Source organism: Betta splendens, chromosome 15 (assembly GCF_900634795.4).
Source record: "Betta splendens chromosome 15, fBetSpl5.4, whole genome shotgun sequence".
In the NCBI taxonomy this organism is placed as follows: Eukaryota; Metazoa; Chordata; class Actinopteri; order Anabantiformes; family Osphronemidae; genus Betta; species Betta splendens.
The window spans coordinates 15,974,466-15,991,061 of NC_040895.2; the positions used below are offsets into that span (position 1 = coordinate 15,974,466).

At 49.5% G+C, this 16,596-nt stretch overlaps 1 protein-coding gene across 1 annotated transcript; it reads right to left on the bottom strand.

The window, feature by feature from the left end:
- Positions 1–1,892: 1,892 nt before the first annotated feature.
- bcl2l11 (BCL2 like 11) lies at positions 1,893–15,319 on the bottom strand. Its single transcript, XM_029127450.2, has 4 exons — positions 15,099–15,319; positions 12,647–13,080; positions 9,712–9,827; positions 1,893–4,667 (listed from the first exon to the last, which is right to left on the bottom strand). The coding sequence occupies exons 1-4, from the start codon at positions 15,110–15,112 to the stop codon at positions 4,509–4,511; spliced, it is 723 nt and encodes a 240-aa protein (XP_028983283.1). The 5' UTR covers positions 15,113–15,319; the 3' UTR covers positions 1,893–4,508.
- Between the last annotated feature and the right edge of the window lie 1,277 nt (positions 15,320–16,596).

Here is a 16,596-nt window from a genome sequence, read left to right on the forward strand (position 1 = left end):
GGTCAGGCCATGAGGGGTCAGACCATAAAGGGTCACATCATGAGGGGTCACACCATGAGGGGTCACACCATGAAGGGTCACATCATGAGGGGTCACATCATGAGGGGTCAAGACCACGAGGGATCAGACCATAAAGGGTCAGACCATAAAGGGTCAGACCATAAAGGGTCACATCATGAGGGGTCAAGACCATAAAGGGTCACATCATGAAGGGTCAGACCATGAGGCGTCAAGACCACGAGGGGTCACACCATGAGGGGTCAGACCATAAAGGGTCACATCATGAGGGCTCACACCATGAGGGGTCAAGACCATGAGGGGTCAAGACCATGAGGGGTCACATCATGAGGGGTCAAGACCATGAGCGGTCAGACCATGAAGGGTCAAGACCATAAAGGGTCACACCATGAGGGGTCAAGACCATGAGCGGTCAGACCATGAAGGGTCAAGACCATAAAGGGTCACACCATGAGGAGTCACACCATGAGGGGTCAAGACCATGAGGGGTCACATCATGAAGGGTCACATCATGAGGGGTCACATCATGAAGGGTCAGACCATGAGGGGTCAAGACCAGGAGGGGTCAGACCATAAAAGGTCACATCATGAGGGGTCACACCATGAGGAGTCACATCATAAAGGGTCAGACCATGAAGGGTCAGACCATAAAGGGTCACATCATGAGGGGTCAAGACCATGAGGGGTCACATCATGAGGGGTCAGACCATAAAGGGTCACATCATGAAGGGTCAGACCATGAGGGGTCAGACCATGAGGGGTCAAGACCAGGAGGGTTCAGACCATAAAGGGTCACATCATGAGGGGTCACACCATGAGGAGTCACACCATGAGGAGGGTCAGAGAGATCTTTCATTTAACTCCTGTTTCTGGTTTTAACTCATTGGATCTCATTCGGGGTCTCTAGGTTGGTGGTCCTCTAAGGCCCCTCTCAGGGCCAACTCTTAAACAGATGCAGAGCTGTTGTTGCCATGACGATCAAAACACAACCTGTTGTTCCCCACCAAACCTTAGTCACTCTAGACTCCCACCCTTTCCAGCTGCTGAGTCGTGTAATCGTGGAGCCTGTAATAGACCCTTATCAGCCTCAGGGTTCAGTGTTTAAACAAACGTCTTCCACATTCGCACATTGTTGGACGGCGCTGTTTTTTCAGCAAAAGTAAAAAAAATGCGTGACAAAATGTTTAGTTTGTCCTACCACCTTAAGAACACAAAGGGTCACCTTAAGCCACCCCTCCCTGCAGAATCCACCCTACCGGACTTCTCTGAGTCAGGCATCAGGCATGAGTTGGTTCCTGAGTCGCTCTTTTTATTTTCTTTCTTCCTCCTCGCTTTGCCCTTTAGTGTGTGTGTGTGCGCGCGTGCGCGTGTGTGCGCGTGTGTGTACGTGCATTCGCGTTAATGAGCTCTGTGTGTGTAAGACATATAATTATCTGTGTGTTTGTGTCAAACTTTGGAAGCAACCGTACTTTCCACGTCCTGCAGATTAACACACACACACACACACACACACACACACACACACACACACACACACACACACACACACACACACACACACACACACACACACACACACATACACAAAAGGACAAAGGGAAACAGGAGAAAGAAAATAAGAAGCGAAAATGAAAGATTTCTTTCCTCATTTCAGTCAAATAAACTTTTTTCCCAACAAAGTCCACTGACTCGACACCCGGCACCTCCCTGCTCTGAGTCTACACTTGATGCATCAGACCAGTGGAATCAATAGCAGCTTGCTGAACGTCTTCTAGTTTTCTTCACTTTCTCTGCGATGGTTGACGCTGCACATTAAAGAACAATAACAGGCTTCAACTGCCGAACGGGCACTGTGCAATAAATCACTGGAGCAGTTTAATGTAAAAAGTTGAAAAATGCTTTATTTACACCTGTTTAAAGTGTTTTCAAGACATTAAAACAGTATAATTATAATATTTTCAGTGTATAATATCAGTATAAACAAAGAGAGGACATCACACTGCTACAGTTTTACTGGGTCATCTGGAGTCAGACTCTATTTCTGCCTGAACTCCAACGGTCGCGCGTCACAGTGCAGCCATGTTTTCACGCGTGGCCTCAGTGATTCTTTTGTTTTTTGGGGATTCAGCGAAGCTCAAGCGGACACAAATCAGCGGCGGCGGAAGCCAAAGCATCTGCTGCACCCCCTTGGATGTTATCAGCCATAACGAATGGGCTGATGAGAACTTATCAGCGCATTCGTACGGACCGGTAGGTGCCTGCTCTGCCTCCTCGCTAACAGCTAGCAGCTAGCTAAGCTGCTATGTTAAGCGGCTTCGGACGTTATTGTGGTTTAGGGCTGGACAACGGGTGGGGGGTTCAGGTTACAGTTAGCTTACACAGTACCGCTAGCTACTTGGTAAGTTATTCTCGCTAATAAATCAAAATTAAAAACTTCGATCCTCCCGTCTGAACAACAACTGCTCAACAGCGCCCCTACTGACTCTGCTGGTTTAATCATCCGAGCCGTGATCAACCTGATCAATGACAGCGACCTACTGCACCTATTCACCGCTGCCAGCAGGTAGGTGGTCACCTACCGGTCCATACGTATGGGCTGATAACCACTGATAATGACCACTGAATGGCGTGATAACGTCCGAAGCCGCTGTCTCCAGCGGTGTTGATGGGAGCAAGCGCGGCATTCGCTCAGACCTCCCAACGCGGCATCAGCAGACGCCGGGCGCTCTCTCGGTTTCCTCACGGCCACGCTGTCCTCTCAAACGCCGGCTCTAATACAGTACTTCAGAATGAGGTCTTAGGTTTCACACGGCACAATAAAGAAAGGCAGCGCGCAGACAAGGCCTCCGAGCTCCACAGCAGGTGAAAGCGGGCGAAAGCAGCGCGGTGAAGGGCCCGAGGGTCGCACGCGATGCATGTGGACGCTGTCAAACAGGAGTAGTGTGGTACAGTGACGCTTAAACAAACATACACAAACACGTTAACGTTTAAAAGAGAAATGATTCATTTTAACCACAGGGTGTCTTTAACTTTAGCAGTCGTGTTCGTCTCTTGGTGATTATTATAATTCATCGTCATTCTTATCCTCAGCAGAAGATCGTCGTCGCGTCAGAGGCACAAACAGTTGCTTCCGTTCTATTTCATCCGCACAATGTTTCCAGAAAACTCAGAAAGTCACAGCGACGCTCGCATGGATCTTAACGCGTGTACAGTTGCAGCTGTGAACACACGAAGTGCCGCGTCACATGACTAACAGGCGCTAATAAACGGATAACACGACCTTGTCAACATATGAAGACCAGCCGGCGCCACTCCCTCTGACGGAACGTTAAGACCAAAAACCCAGAACGGCTACGCTAATAACAAAGTGCTTTGGAAATTTCCAACAAATTATGAAAGCAATTTAAAAAAAAAAACACAGATGGTTCATAGAACTGAGGATTTCGTTAACAGTTTTTTTTTCCTGCCTTGAGTTAATTCTTTTTTTACTGCTCCTGCTTTTGAGTATTAACGTGCAAAACTTTTACCAATGATACGACCAAAAACAAATAAAACCACTTAATGCTTCTTTTTAGGAAAACAATATTGACACAAACAGGAATCAGTGCTTGGTGTTGGCTCATTGTACTTGAGTCGTGAGAGTTACGTAACCAGATCTAACGCGTCAACTGGGTTTGGCCTAATTCTAAATTGATTAATACAATAAAGTCACATTGATGAGACAATGATCCAGAGTATTGAGCTATTTCACCCAAAGCTTGACCCAGGTTTCAAAATATGGCATGAAAGTAAAGAACATTCTGTCATTAAGATGTATTAGTTTATGTGGATGTGAAGTATGAGTGGTGATGATCTCTTCTGGCTGTGAGCTTCCATTCTGCATCAGCCATCAGCCCTTCGCTTACACCACACACACACATATTCATAGAACATCTTACTCTATTTATGTTCACACCAATTATTGCTCATATCTTGAGGGTGCGATTCCTGTGAGATGCTGGAATCACTGGTTCTACTGAGCGAACGGGGAAGACCAAAGGCACAGTTCGGAAGGATTGTGTCCTGGCTGCTTGTTCCACTTTGTTCCCACAAAACTTGAGTAGTCATGACAGTCAACAACCCTGGGTGTGCATTGTCCAGGGAATCAATTTCTGCACAATAAAAACACACAAGAAGCTAAAAAAGGAAAACAGGAAACTGTACAAGGCACATTTCATCTTTCCTGCAGGTGACATCACTTCCTCTGCACCGGGACAGTGCACACATCCAGGCTCTTTGGCTGCACTGCAGAGGCTCGGAGGCCGTGAAGGTGCAACTAAAGTGCAAACACAAGTCCACGTCTCCACGAGTTCCTTAAAAGTGTCACCAAATGACCTCCATCCGCATCCCGGAGTCGACTTCCGCATGCGGGAAGCGGAAGGGTGCAGCGGGAGAAGGAGCATGGATGCGAGATGGAGCGGAAGCGCTACGCGGGCCAGGCCCGTCGGAGGCTACACCTGAGGGTGGCTGCTGGCGCCGGCCTGTGAGTAGAGTATCCGTCCGATCACCAGCAGCAGGAGGCCCAGGCAGAGGACCACGGCGGGGTCCTGGTGGACGTGTGGAACGCGGATGGGCTGGATCACCACCCATGGATGCCGGCCCGCCACCTCCTGCAACAGACGCGAGAGAGAGAGGTTAGCGACAGCTGCTAACGGGACCCCACTAATAGTCAGGTCCCTGCTGGGGGCGTGCCAGATGCCACAGGGTCCTTTGATGAGTCAAAATCAAAGGGTCAACGGGCGTGAACACACACACACACACACACACACACACACACACACACACACACACACACACACACACACACACACACACACACACACACACACACACACACACACACACACACACACAGTATATTTACATCCACAGGAAGCAGGTAAGTATAGTTCGCAACATTACATCCTGCCACAACTTTCTTTACTGTCTCTTTTCAACATATGACCGCATGCAAAGTGTGTTTTACTGTACGTGTGTGTGTGTGTGTGTGTGTGTGTGTGTGTGTGTGTGTGTGTGTGTGTGTGTGTTCAGAGTGAAGTTGCGTTTCCCATCACATGTAGAGGGCATAGAGAACAAAGAAAAAAGAAAAAAAACAACACAGATGAACACGAGAGCGTTCATCTGGGAAAGACACCGCGTGTCACACAGAAACACGGGGTTTTGATGGCAGTGGTGGTTAGAAGCAAACTGGTGCTGGTATTTACAGCTCTAAATATTAGCTTATCACCTGCTGTAGCTACTGGATGCCTTCACTGTGTTCACCTCAACCGTTTTACCCGTACTCATTCCAGCACACGTTTGCACAGTGTTGACTCAAACAGGTGTTTGCTCGCTCTCTCCCTCTCACCCTGGCACTGGGAACCAGTCCATCACCAGCAAGTTCACCTCTGGCTGACAAGGCAAAAAGGGGATGCGCATTAGAAAGCTTGGCAGCGAAAGGAACACGCCAGAAACAAGGTTCCTGTTTGGTGGGGCTGAGAGTCGCTAAGAATAACCACAGGCCAGTGGGAACTAACTGGCCGCCGCGCTCCTGACGCCTTCGCGGGTTTGAATCCTCAAATCTAGCCGAAGGTGTTGCCACTTTCAAAACCGGAAACAGATGTTAGGTCAGGAAGGCCATCTGCCAAAGACAATGCGATGGGATGAGATGGGGTGTTTTTTCTCAGCATCCATTAAGGCCCAGTGAATGGGATGTCCTCTAATGCTATTTTCAGAAATCTTACTGTAACCCTTTTGTGATATGATCCTATTTACAGCTTAATGTCTTGTCTTGACGCAAATCCGTATAAACAGAATACTGTACACGGTGACCTCACACAGACAGCAGCAGACAGGAGGCCCCTCCTGAAGGCCACCCACTGTGAATGAAGCCGTCCAATCGCATCCTGACTCCCACGGCCTCGGACCTCGGGCCTCGGACCTCGGGCCTCGGGCCTCGGGCGCCGTCCAGGTTTTCTGGAACCCAGCTGCTGTAGCTGTAAAACCCCAGTGTGAGAAGAGTCTGTCGCTGAGTTTGGCAGCGAACGCCCGTGACTTCGGCCTCTGCTTCCATCCGGAAGCGCGCTCTCGGCGGCTACTGCAATCGCGCAGCAGAGCTTCCTCCTGAATAATGGCCGCTAAAGTTGCATCTTCTCTGGTCTTTAGAGGAAATGATACTTTCCTGTTGACGCGCTCATTCGCTTAGAGCAGCATTTATCGTAGCGCACATTAAAGACCCGCGTCCTCAAAGCACGTTTGGAAGCCAGGCACCACGTTTGTGGTTTATAAGTGAGAGTTTCTTACTCTGTTCTTACCTCACAAACCACTGCAGTGATCTGACTGTCACGACGAGGGAAGAGAGCGTGTTGGCAGATTTATGGCCTAAATACATAAAAGTCATTAAACTTATTAAAGTTCATCGTTTATGACACATGCGAGCTTTGTTCATCTATTGAGGCTTCAAATTAGAAACCATCAGCAGCAGGTTTGTTATGAACATACATGTTGGATAAGATCAGTCAGCGAAGAAGCAGATGTGGCCCTCAGCGGGCAAGCTGCAGGCTGACCTTTGACCTTTGACCTTTGAGCTGATGCAGTATAATCGGTAACGCTATCGTCAGGTTTGTGACAGGGTTTCATCTGGACAACCTGTAAAACCGATGCACGGAGCTGGAGGGACTCGGCTTCTCCCTCGCCTCGCGTCTCTCTCTCTCTCTCCCTTCGCAGTGGAAACATTGAGTCAGCCCGTTCCAAAGAGCTCATGTGATTTTGTTTGGCAACCACAACTTACTATGCTGCCTCTTAAAAATAGCTCTGTAAACAAGGCTGCACTCGCAGGCACTAGTGCACGCACACGACGCAAACATCAGCTTTTTCTCATCACCCTCCGTCCACCTCGCTCCTCCACTACGAAAACCTGCCCAGACGCCAGAATGGAGTCCCTGCAGCGTCACCATCACAGCGTATGAGCTGAGAAAGAAGCCAGCGCTGGCACCAAAGAACATAGAACTCACAACTACACTTTGTGAGCTGACTCATTTTTCAATGAATCAAGCAACTAATTGTTTCAGTTCTTAAAACAACTGAAACTGTGTAGATAAGATCTCTATGTCAGGCAGTTATTTTATTACTGCAGTATTCTTCACAACACACACACACACACACACACACACACACACACACACACACACACACACACACACACACACACACACACACACACACACACACACACACACACACACACACACACACACACACACACACCACTACTACTGAAGTTACGGATCAAAACTGAAAGTCTCGCATACTATCAAATACCAAATTTATGCAACAGTGTTTAAAACGTGTCCATTTCTTGGTATGGAGTCATTAGATCCGTCAGAAATGCTCGAAAAGGAAATAAAGCCAGTGACACTGATTTAAAACTTCCCCTTTTTCTTCTTTGTCTTAAAACAAACCTACTATGAAAGGTGGAAACAGAAATCAGAGCTGCATTAATGTTCAGAGCTCTGAACGTACAGAGGAATGGAGCCTGTACTTTAGCTACCGACCAGAAACAGCTCTAAACCGTTGAACGCTGGGGTCTCGTCTCCTGCTCTTTGTGCTCTGAACAAACAAAAACACCAGCGTCCCGCTGGCGACACGCAGCCGGTCCACCATCGTTGTCACCTTTATTTTTGTCTTCGAGACAAAGGGTTTCACCTCTTGCTGAAAAATGGCAGCGTGTTAATAGTTTAAACATCTGCGTGTGTGTGTGTGTGTGTGTGTGTGTGTGTGTTGGCAGGATGATTAGACCTTGTGCTTTGAGTACACCAACCACAGGACTGGGCTGTAGTGAATACACACACCACAGCTTAGTGTCACAGACACTGTGTGTGTGTGTGTGTGTGTGTGTGTGTGTGTGTGTGTGTGTGTGTGTGTGTGTGTGTGTGTGTGTGTGTGTGTGTGTGTGTGTGTGTGTGTGTGGATTCACGACAGCTCAGTTCTGTGGTTGGAGTACATCCTGCATTACATAAAGAGGGAGACACTCATCACCCAACAATGTCTAAACATATTTTCCTGATGAATTAGCCAACGCTTTACCGCTGTGTGTGTGCAGAGGTTTTTTTATTTGATAGCATCTCCTAAAACCAAGTGGACCGGGGGGAAACACCTGCGTTTGCGTGGGAGTGCAATCTCAGATGATGTGAGTCACTTTAAAGCCTGAGGTGCTGAGGCCCCGAGGCAGCATCAACAATAGCACACCTCACAGGAACAAGCTTGTTATCATTTACAAAAACAACCACGACACATGCGTTACATGGACACATTAGTCCATGTAACGCATGCGTGGGGTTGTAATTATAACGTGAGGTTGATCTAAGTAACAATAACTCGCCTGAGCCTGTGTCTGAGTCCCTCTCACAGTTATTAACAACACAAATGTTGGCATCCTCATGGTCCATGGTTCTGATATCTGTTAAATCTGAGTCAACTCCCCTTGTTTTTTCATTCTAGACTTGAGACCTGAACCACGCATTAGTCGACCTGTGCACCACAAGCTGTGAATTAGGACATCGCTTTGTTTTAGGACATGGCAGGACAGAAAGGCCAGGCTGGGAATCAGGTTCCAGGCCCAGGTGTTCAGCTGCCTGAATCACCCGGACCTCAGCCCAGTCCATCATGATGGACGGGATCCAGACGTGACTAACGACGAATCAGCTCCCCCAGAATCCAGGGAGGCCAAGGCCGGAGAATTCCCCCAAACAACAGGAGTCAGCGCTCGACTCACGAGGACACGCTTGTTCAGCGACACGTCAGAATGTAGGTCACGTGTGTTTTAAAACGCTCCGTGGCCAAAGGCATTTCCTAAGAAGCCCTTAAAAGGAGCCATCTCTGAGTTGGACCGCTACCTGTGTTTAACCTGAGCAGTGTGTGACTCAGAGGTGAGGCACCCTGCTGTGTGGAACCGGGCATGTTCTCCGGTCCCGCGACACCGAGGCCTCCAACGGGGAAGCAGCCCAGCGTTCCTCTTTCTCTGCTTCTCCATTGTTCTGCAGCTCAAACAGACACCACGTCCTTCCGGCTGCGGGTTCCAAACCTGCCTTGCCTCGCTTGTTTCCTCGCTGCTGCATCGTTCGGCTCCTGTCTAATGCTTCTAAGGCTTCATTCCGCTCAGCGCGGCTCCGTTCCTGCTCCTGAAAGCATCAGTCAGCTCTTTGACACAGGAGTAAATAAAGCGGCGATGATGTAACGTGCAGAAATGCTGCCAGTGTTGAAGCAGAAGCCAAAAGGAAATGAACTCTAACTGCGGCTACGCCGTTTAACAGGGAGCCCAGTCTGAGCGCCTTCAGGTATTTCAGCCCAGACAATGAAGTGATTATGTCTTGAGTGAGGCCGTAAACGCCTCACCTGCATGTCCCATCAAAGCAGCGCTGCCGCTTCAAGTGCACGTGAATCCAATAAATCGGCGCAAACTAAACGGTGCTGAGCTGCAGGTTCAGGAGGAAGCTGTTGGATCCACTTTTCTTTGCTCTGCTCTGTTCTGATCCGTCCTCATCTTCCACAGCCTGACAGTTACTGTGTTTATTTAAATTAAATAAAACCCTGGAGAAATACTTAGCACAGCAATAACAAAGTAAGGGAAAGTCTGCTCTCCTGCAGATGAAGCGGGCCGTGACCACTGGTTCTTACCAGGAGGTGGTTGTTGAAGTCGTCTCCGATGCGTCTGAGCTCCCGTCCGACCTCCACGGCCTGCATGTCCCCTGCTGAGTGGTGCTGCTGTGCACTAAAGGGGCTCGGAAGGCTTCCTGCAGGGGAGAGGGCACCAACGGGCAGATCTCAATGATAAATACGCATTAAAGCAGTGGTTTTTCAAAGATGCTTGACTTATTGGAAACCAACACGGTTCAGCAACAGGACATTTAAGTAGGATTCATTGATTGGTGCTAATAGCAACAGAAACCACAGACTGTACATTTATAACTATTGATACTGCTCCACAACAGCGACTCCTTGATTCCAATACACGGGTAAATTCATTAAATGATCCCGAAACAAAGTCATGTCGGGCCACAAAGCGTCACCTGAGCAGCTGCACAAAACCTCCTGGGATTCTGCCTTTGAAGTCTATAAAAAAGACACTTCACGAAAATGACGATCGCTCCAATACAAACATGAGACAAAGGTTATCGCTAAGATCTGGAAGGAAGTGACAAGAAGTTGGGAGGTTAACGAGCAGCAGAGAAGGTGAAGTTCATGAAGTCATGTGATGTGCTACACGTTATTCCTGAAGTTGAGAATAAAAACACAGAACTATCTCTAATGTTCTTGTCCCTTCGTTTAGAGAAGTAGAGCAGAGAAGCTGAAACGATGGACGACTTTCTAAGCATCGCACTGAAACTGGTTCATCATAATAAAGGTTTGGAGGAGGAGCGTCGTGTTGACCACGCGAGCTGTCGAGCGCCTGTGCTTTCGTGGTTGATCCGTCGCATTTCAGTCTGAACTGCACTATGACTGTGAAAGGCTCTGACCTCTTACTGATCTCCGGTTATGACTCATGTGCGCCGTCATGAAACCTATACTTAATATTTCTCACATCCTCCGGAGCTGAATATGCCAATATTGAAGCGGCTGCGCTCCAGCGGATCCGCGGAGGCGCTCGACTGCGCCGATCAGGTCCAGACGGGCTTTAATGGCTGACACGCAGCGCTCCAGGCTAACAAGCAGAGGCAGAGGAAGGCAGAGCATGGGGGGGGTCAACACACACACACACACACACACACACACCACACACACACACACACACACACACACACACACACACACACACACACACACACACACACACACACACACACACACACACACACACACACACACACACACACACACACACACACACTGCTATCTAGCGACCACCCCCTCATGCCTTTTGCCCACTCAGCTCTTACCCTGTGAAGTCATTGGATTGTCATTGTTATCAGTCCCTGGGCCTCCAGATTTATGACACACGAGCCCCTTTGCCCAAATATGGGCTCCTTCCTGTCTACGTTTTTACGACTCAGGCCCTTCTCACTGCTAGGTGCATCCTGCTGTCATCCTGTGTCAAGCCTCAGCCCTTCAGCCGCAGGTTCAAGGCTTCTCTGCGCTGTCATTTCATTTACCACTCTAATATTCACACTTAGAGATTTCCAGTTAGAGGGTGGTTTCTGAGGCAGCTCCTCCTCCCGGGAGCTGTAATAACGCTGCCATGGAGCAGCTGACGGGGCGATAACCTGATCTTCAGACAGACAAGCATTCCTGATACCAACATAGTGGATGAGATGTGCTGTTTATCTCTTATCCGTGCTATCTGATGGATGTAGCAGACTGGATGAGAGGTAAACAGTGTCTGTCTGCGTCTTACAATAGAGCTGCAGGCCTATTTTGGCTGCTGCGCACGCATGCACGCTGCTTTGATTGGCGCACTTAATGGGTGACATGCGCACATGGTTCTGTTTTGACTGTTATTGTGTTTGTCTCCTTCTCTGCAATGAAGCTAATCACTGCTATTATGTGAAGCCCAGAGGCTGAAATGCGCTCGGCTTATGGAGGTTAGTGCAGCTTCTGGCAAATGAATTAGAACTAGAACTAGACGTGGATGGGGTTAAAGCTGAGGTTTAATAGTCTGCGTCTGAAACATGAATTATGGCTTAATTTGAAGAGTCCGGGAAAATCAAGTTAGTAAACACTTCATGCCATTACATAAAGGATATATTTATCATCACCGAATTCACTGTTAGCTCTTTGTGTTTTGTGCCAAATCTCAGTCTCATGGTCCAAGTTTGTTTGTTACCGAGCAACGGGACGGGCGACTCTAGCCGAGAGTGAGAGGGCTAAAATCAGGGCTCCTTGTTGTTTTAAAGGCGTGTTTACACAAACACTATTTCAAATGTCTGTTGCTAGAGGTGACACACTTTAGCGCCTGGTTCTGTTTTTACATCCAAACCAGCACCAAAAATAACGACAAGGTCCGGGCGGCGAGAGGTGATAGACAGAGACCTAGTAACACGTTTGCGTGTCCATGTGAGACTTAAGCTCACAAAGGAACACGCTCACAGACACACAACATGTCATGAGACAATGGACTTAGTATTAGACAGTCTGCTCATCATTTGGAGGTATATCCATATGTTTAATACTGGACCACTACTTGTTTGACTGTGTCCCCTGCAGGTTGGGAGGGTTTAACGGAGGCGGGTGTTACTCGACAGGAAAGACAGTGTCACTACAATGGAATCGGCAGAGATGGGTCGTAACAAGCAGGAGCCCAAACCTCCACGTGTGACAAAGAACGCCTCAGCGATCTGGGTCTGGCCCGTATCTGGTTTCATACTGCTGGTGCACACCCACACATTTCAGCAGGTACTGCACCTGTTCTGTAACACTACCACCAGGTATTATTGGAGCCTCATTCAAAGGTAATAATGATTGTTTCGTGGCTCGATTGGCGCACGTGCCTGCGCGCAGGCGCAGAGCAGAGACGCGCTTCTACTCAGACTCCGTCGTCCGCCGACGCAGCGTTTCACGCATTCCTTCAGTACCGGTGGGTGCGCGTCGGCTACGCGCGCGAGGCGCATGTGCTCACCGTGCTGCTGCGCTCCCGCTCCTCCGCCGTGCGCCTCGCTCACGCGCTGCAGGGCGTGGTTCATCACCTGGCAGGCGGGACTCGGCGTCTGCGTGCTCGTGTCAGCCGTCGCTGGCCTCGGGGAACGCGGCGAGCTCGGCACCGAGTCGCCGTCGGAGGAGAAATATCCACTCGAGGGGCGGCGAGGGAGGTGGAAAATAGACCTCGTTTGAAACACGCCCAGGCCCTCGAGAGGCGAGATGGACCGGGCTCTGCGCCGGGACTGCGGCTCCGGCGGCTCCGGCGGCTCGTCCCCGCTGAGCTCGGCGTGGCCACGCCGCCGATCGCCTCCGCCGTGCGAACGCGGGGCTCCAGCGGCGCCGGCGCCTGGTGGGTCTCCCCCGCCCTCCTCCGTCGCCGTGACGGCGGTCACGCCATCGGAGCGGTTCGGTGGTCTGTTGGATGGACAGAGCGGCACCGTCAACCTGGACTTTCATCACTGCCCGAGAGCCGTGCTGCTGCGCGTCGACCAGAACCGGGACAAGCGGGAGCGCCGGACCTCCAACCGTTCCCCTCCCGTAATCACCGAATATCGCCGTGAAGAAATGAAACCGGAGCGGACGTGTGAACTAAATTCCGCACACGTTTGTCTTCAGTCCTCTGCAACGAGTCCGAGTCCGAGCTCACTTCCAGCCCGCACCCATAAGCGGGGTTGGGGCGAGGGTTTGAGGAGTTCACGGCGCGTGGACGCGCGGGCTTCCTGTCCAGACCGGCCGCGTCCCCATTGTTTGACGGGAGTTGCCTTTGTTTGGCTCGTGAGGAAAAAAATCACCAAGCGTGAAGGAAGCGGCGGGAGTCACTGTGACTGCGTCACACCGACTGAAACGTCTGCGCGCGCCGCAGAAACTCACCTTTTACAGTAAATCAACAGGCGCACAGTGATGCGGGTCTTTAAGCGTCAGAATAAACACTGAGCCACACAGTAGTTTCAGTTCGGGTTTTAATCAACGACACGAACTCTCTACAGGACCGTTTGACAAAAAAGACTCATCGAAGTGATATTTCGTTGTCGAGCTTCCTGTTTGTCCAGACTAAACTTCAGCTTCCTCAGTGCGGAATGCCAGCGCCAGTGACCTACTTCTGCGGAGAAGTTATCCGAAATGATCAGCACCAAGTCTCCACGTGCCGACGGGCGTTTTACGCGCCTTTACTGTAAACGTTGATCCCCTTTACGCATTTTTACGCACGGATAAACGAGAACCACAGCCGCGCTTTAAGCGGCGCCTGTCCTCCGGCCACGGGGACTTCTGAGCGCTCCCCGTGGGCTTTTGAGCAGATCCGAGAGCTGCGACGGACGCATTAATCGCGTAGGACAAGATAACGTATCGGCGGCCACGTCGTCGAGAAAGGAGCACGTACCGTAGGAAAAAGACGCAATCCGCAACTCCCGCGCCGCAAAACTGATAAACGACTCATTTTCTCAGGTTGCGCCGTTAAGGGTTCTGGTGTGCCCATCAGCACGTCAGCACCAGCACTGTGATAACGTGTAAGTGTAGGCTGTGCTTGTGCTTCCGTGGGCGACACGGGAAAACGATAGATAACGCGCATTACAACAATAAAGACATTAATAGAATTCTGCAGCAGTCGCGTGCACTGCGCGCGCCCGAGGACTAGTTCTGGTTATTAAAACCGAGTGGTGCGTGCGCGCCTCCCGCCGGAGAAGCTTTATTTTGCAACGCCGCTTCCCATAAACGGCTGGAACAGTTGTCAAAGTCTCCACAGACACACAACTACACGCGTAAATGCAGACAATGTACAGGAGGACTGGCCGAACGCGTCCAAACCACCAGAGCCCCTTCACGGAGGCTCGGAGGGACCGGCAGCGCAGACTTTACCGATAACAACGCGAAGTTTGACGTGTGGACCAAAACCAGTCGCGTTCAGAAACGCTTCAAAATGCCCTGACGTTATTTATAAAAGACCCAGCGCGAGCGATGCCGGATAGACACCGCGCGCACTCTGCTGTTGTTGTCGTGCACAAAGCGATCTGCACGCACACAACGCGTGACACTTGGACCCAACACGACGCTTATCCTGAGAAATACGCCGTCGGCTTCATCCTCATGCGCATGACGAGCATGATGGGAAGGAACCGAAGCCGGCGCGAGGTCCCCGGAAAGAACGAGGACCGCGCGCTGAGAGTTCTAAGGCTCCGTCTCGGTACAACTGCAACAATGTTGCATAAGAACAGACCGTCGTCAGTTCAATAGGTTCAGTTTTACGCATTCTTTACTGACACAGGTCCTGGGTAACATTAGCACAGGTTACTGTAAAATAATCCTGTGCGTAAAAGCAAAGCTTTTATTTATTAGCCTGTATTTAAAACAGTGCCGCTGAAGTCCTGCAGCATAAAGTGTAGCTGTGAGTGTAACTTAGAGAAACACGCACCTGCGTTTCCCTCGGCGCCACTCACCTTGGAGGATTCATGTCAGCGGCGAGACATCACCGACAACAAGTCTGTCGGCGCGGCACAAAAACTACCGATTCACTCCCAAATATGATCCACGGGTCCAAAAGCACAAGAAGTGGAATAAATCCCCGAGTCGTCGCGAACAGCAGCGGCTGAGAAACGCGGAATCATCCGTGTCGTCGGACTGTGGCGCTGAAGGGGAACGGACTCCAGCACGGACTCGCGTGGCGCGGCGTTTGCGCTCCGCCGCCGTGAGCGTCTTTATACTCCGCTTGGCCCCCCCCCTTTATATAGCAACATGAGAAGGGGGAGGAGGCGGCTGTGCTTCCTCCCATGAAAAAAAGTCTCTCTGTCTCCCCCTGTCTCTCACACGGGTCGTGCTTTTGTCTCTTTGTTTTATCAGTACACCAGCTCTTCTTGTAACGTTGTTGGTGCTTTTTATTATATCGATATCTTTATGTAAAACTATTTCAAATAAAAAGCTCCAGAGTCGCCTGAAAAAAACTTGATGTTGAGACATTTACCGTTTGCATTACGAAAGGGAACTTTATAGAAGCTGCAGGTGTGACTCATTCTAAATACCTTGCGTAATTTGTCCATTACATGTGTTTCTCTCTCTCTCTCTCTCTCACACACACACACACACACACACGCACACACACACACACACACACACACACACACACACACACACCGTATAGGCACACAAATCAATAGAGAAAGACAAAAGCACAAGACAATCAATCCCATTTACATGGGATCAATTCTGATCAATTTCTCGGAGTGTGGGAAAATGTGTGTGGATCCGCTGCTTCTGTTTCATGCCTTGCTCTTTGTTGACCTCCATCGTTTTCATGGGTGAAGTGACGGCAGTCGTGTTTCTCCAGAGCCCAGAAGCTCAGTTACAGGCATGAATCTTAGTCACACCTCGAGCAAAGGATGTAATAAAAAGTCCAATCAGAGAAACGTGAACTCCAGGTACAACTTTCATCTCCTGTGTTCGTTTACTCAAACTAATCACAAATAACCTTGTGTTTGTGTCTGCTTTTAATATGAGTTGAGGTAAACGAGGGCTTCACTTAGGACACAGTTGAAATAACTCGTTTACTGCATCAAAGTGAAAGATGAAAAGTCTAATAAACAGATTACATCGTATAAAAATGCATCTGAAACGTCTTCTGCGTGAACAAAGAGCAACATGACCCTGTCAAACTGATGTTTCAGGGTTTCATCCAGACCCCCAGGGAATGTAGGGCTAATTACAGCTGACTCACTTTATATGTGCCTGCATGTGTTTACACTAACGCCAAGCAACCGCTATTACTGCAGCAAATACTGTATGTATGAGATGGAAACCTGGGGAAAGGCTTCAGTCAATGACACGTGATGATTCAAACCACGATTAAACTGATAATTGGCTAAATCTACTTTAAATGTTTGTGTGTGACTTTAACGGTTAATGAGGATGCTCATTTAGTGCATTTAGGGAGAAGCCATTGGT

Excerpts from the sequence above, each read along its gene's own strand:
- bcl2l11 (XM_029127450.2), bottom strand. Across the intron at positions 9,828-12,646 it reads AGCGGGAGCGCAGCAGCACG|GAAGCCTTCCGAGCCCCTTT; the intron begins GTGAGCACATGC and ends TCTCCCCTGCAG. Across the intron at positions 4,668-9,711 it reads ACTTCAACAACCACCTCCTG|GAGGTGGCGGGCCGGCATCC; the intron begins GTAAGAACCAGT and ends CGTCTGTTGCAG.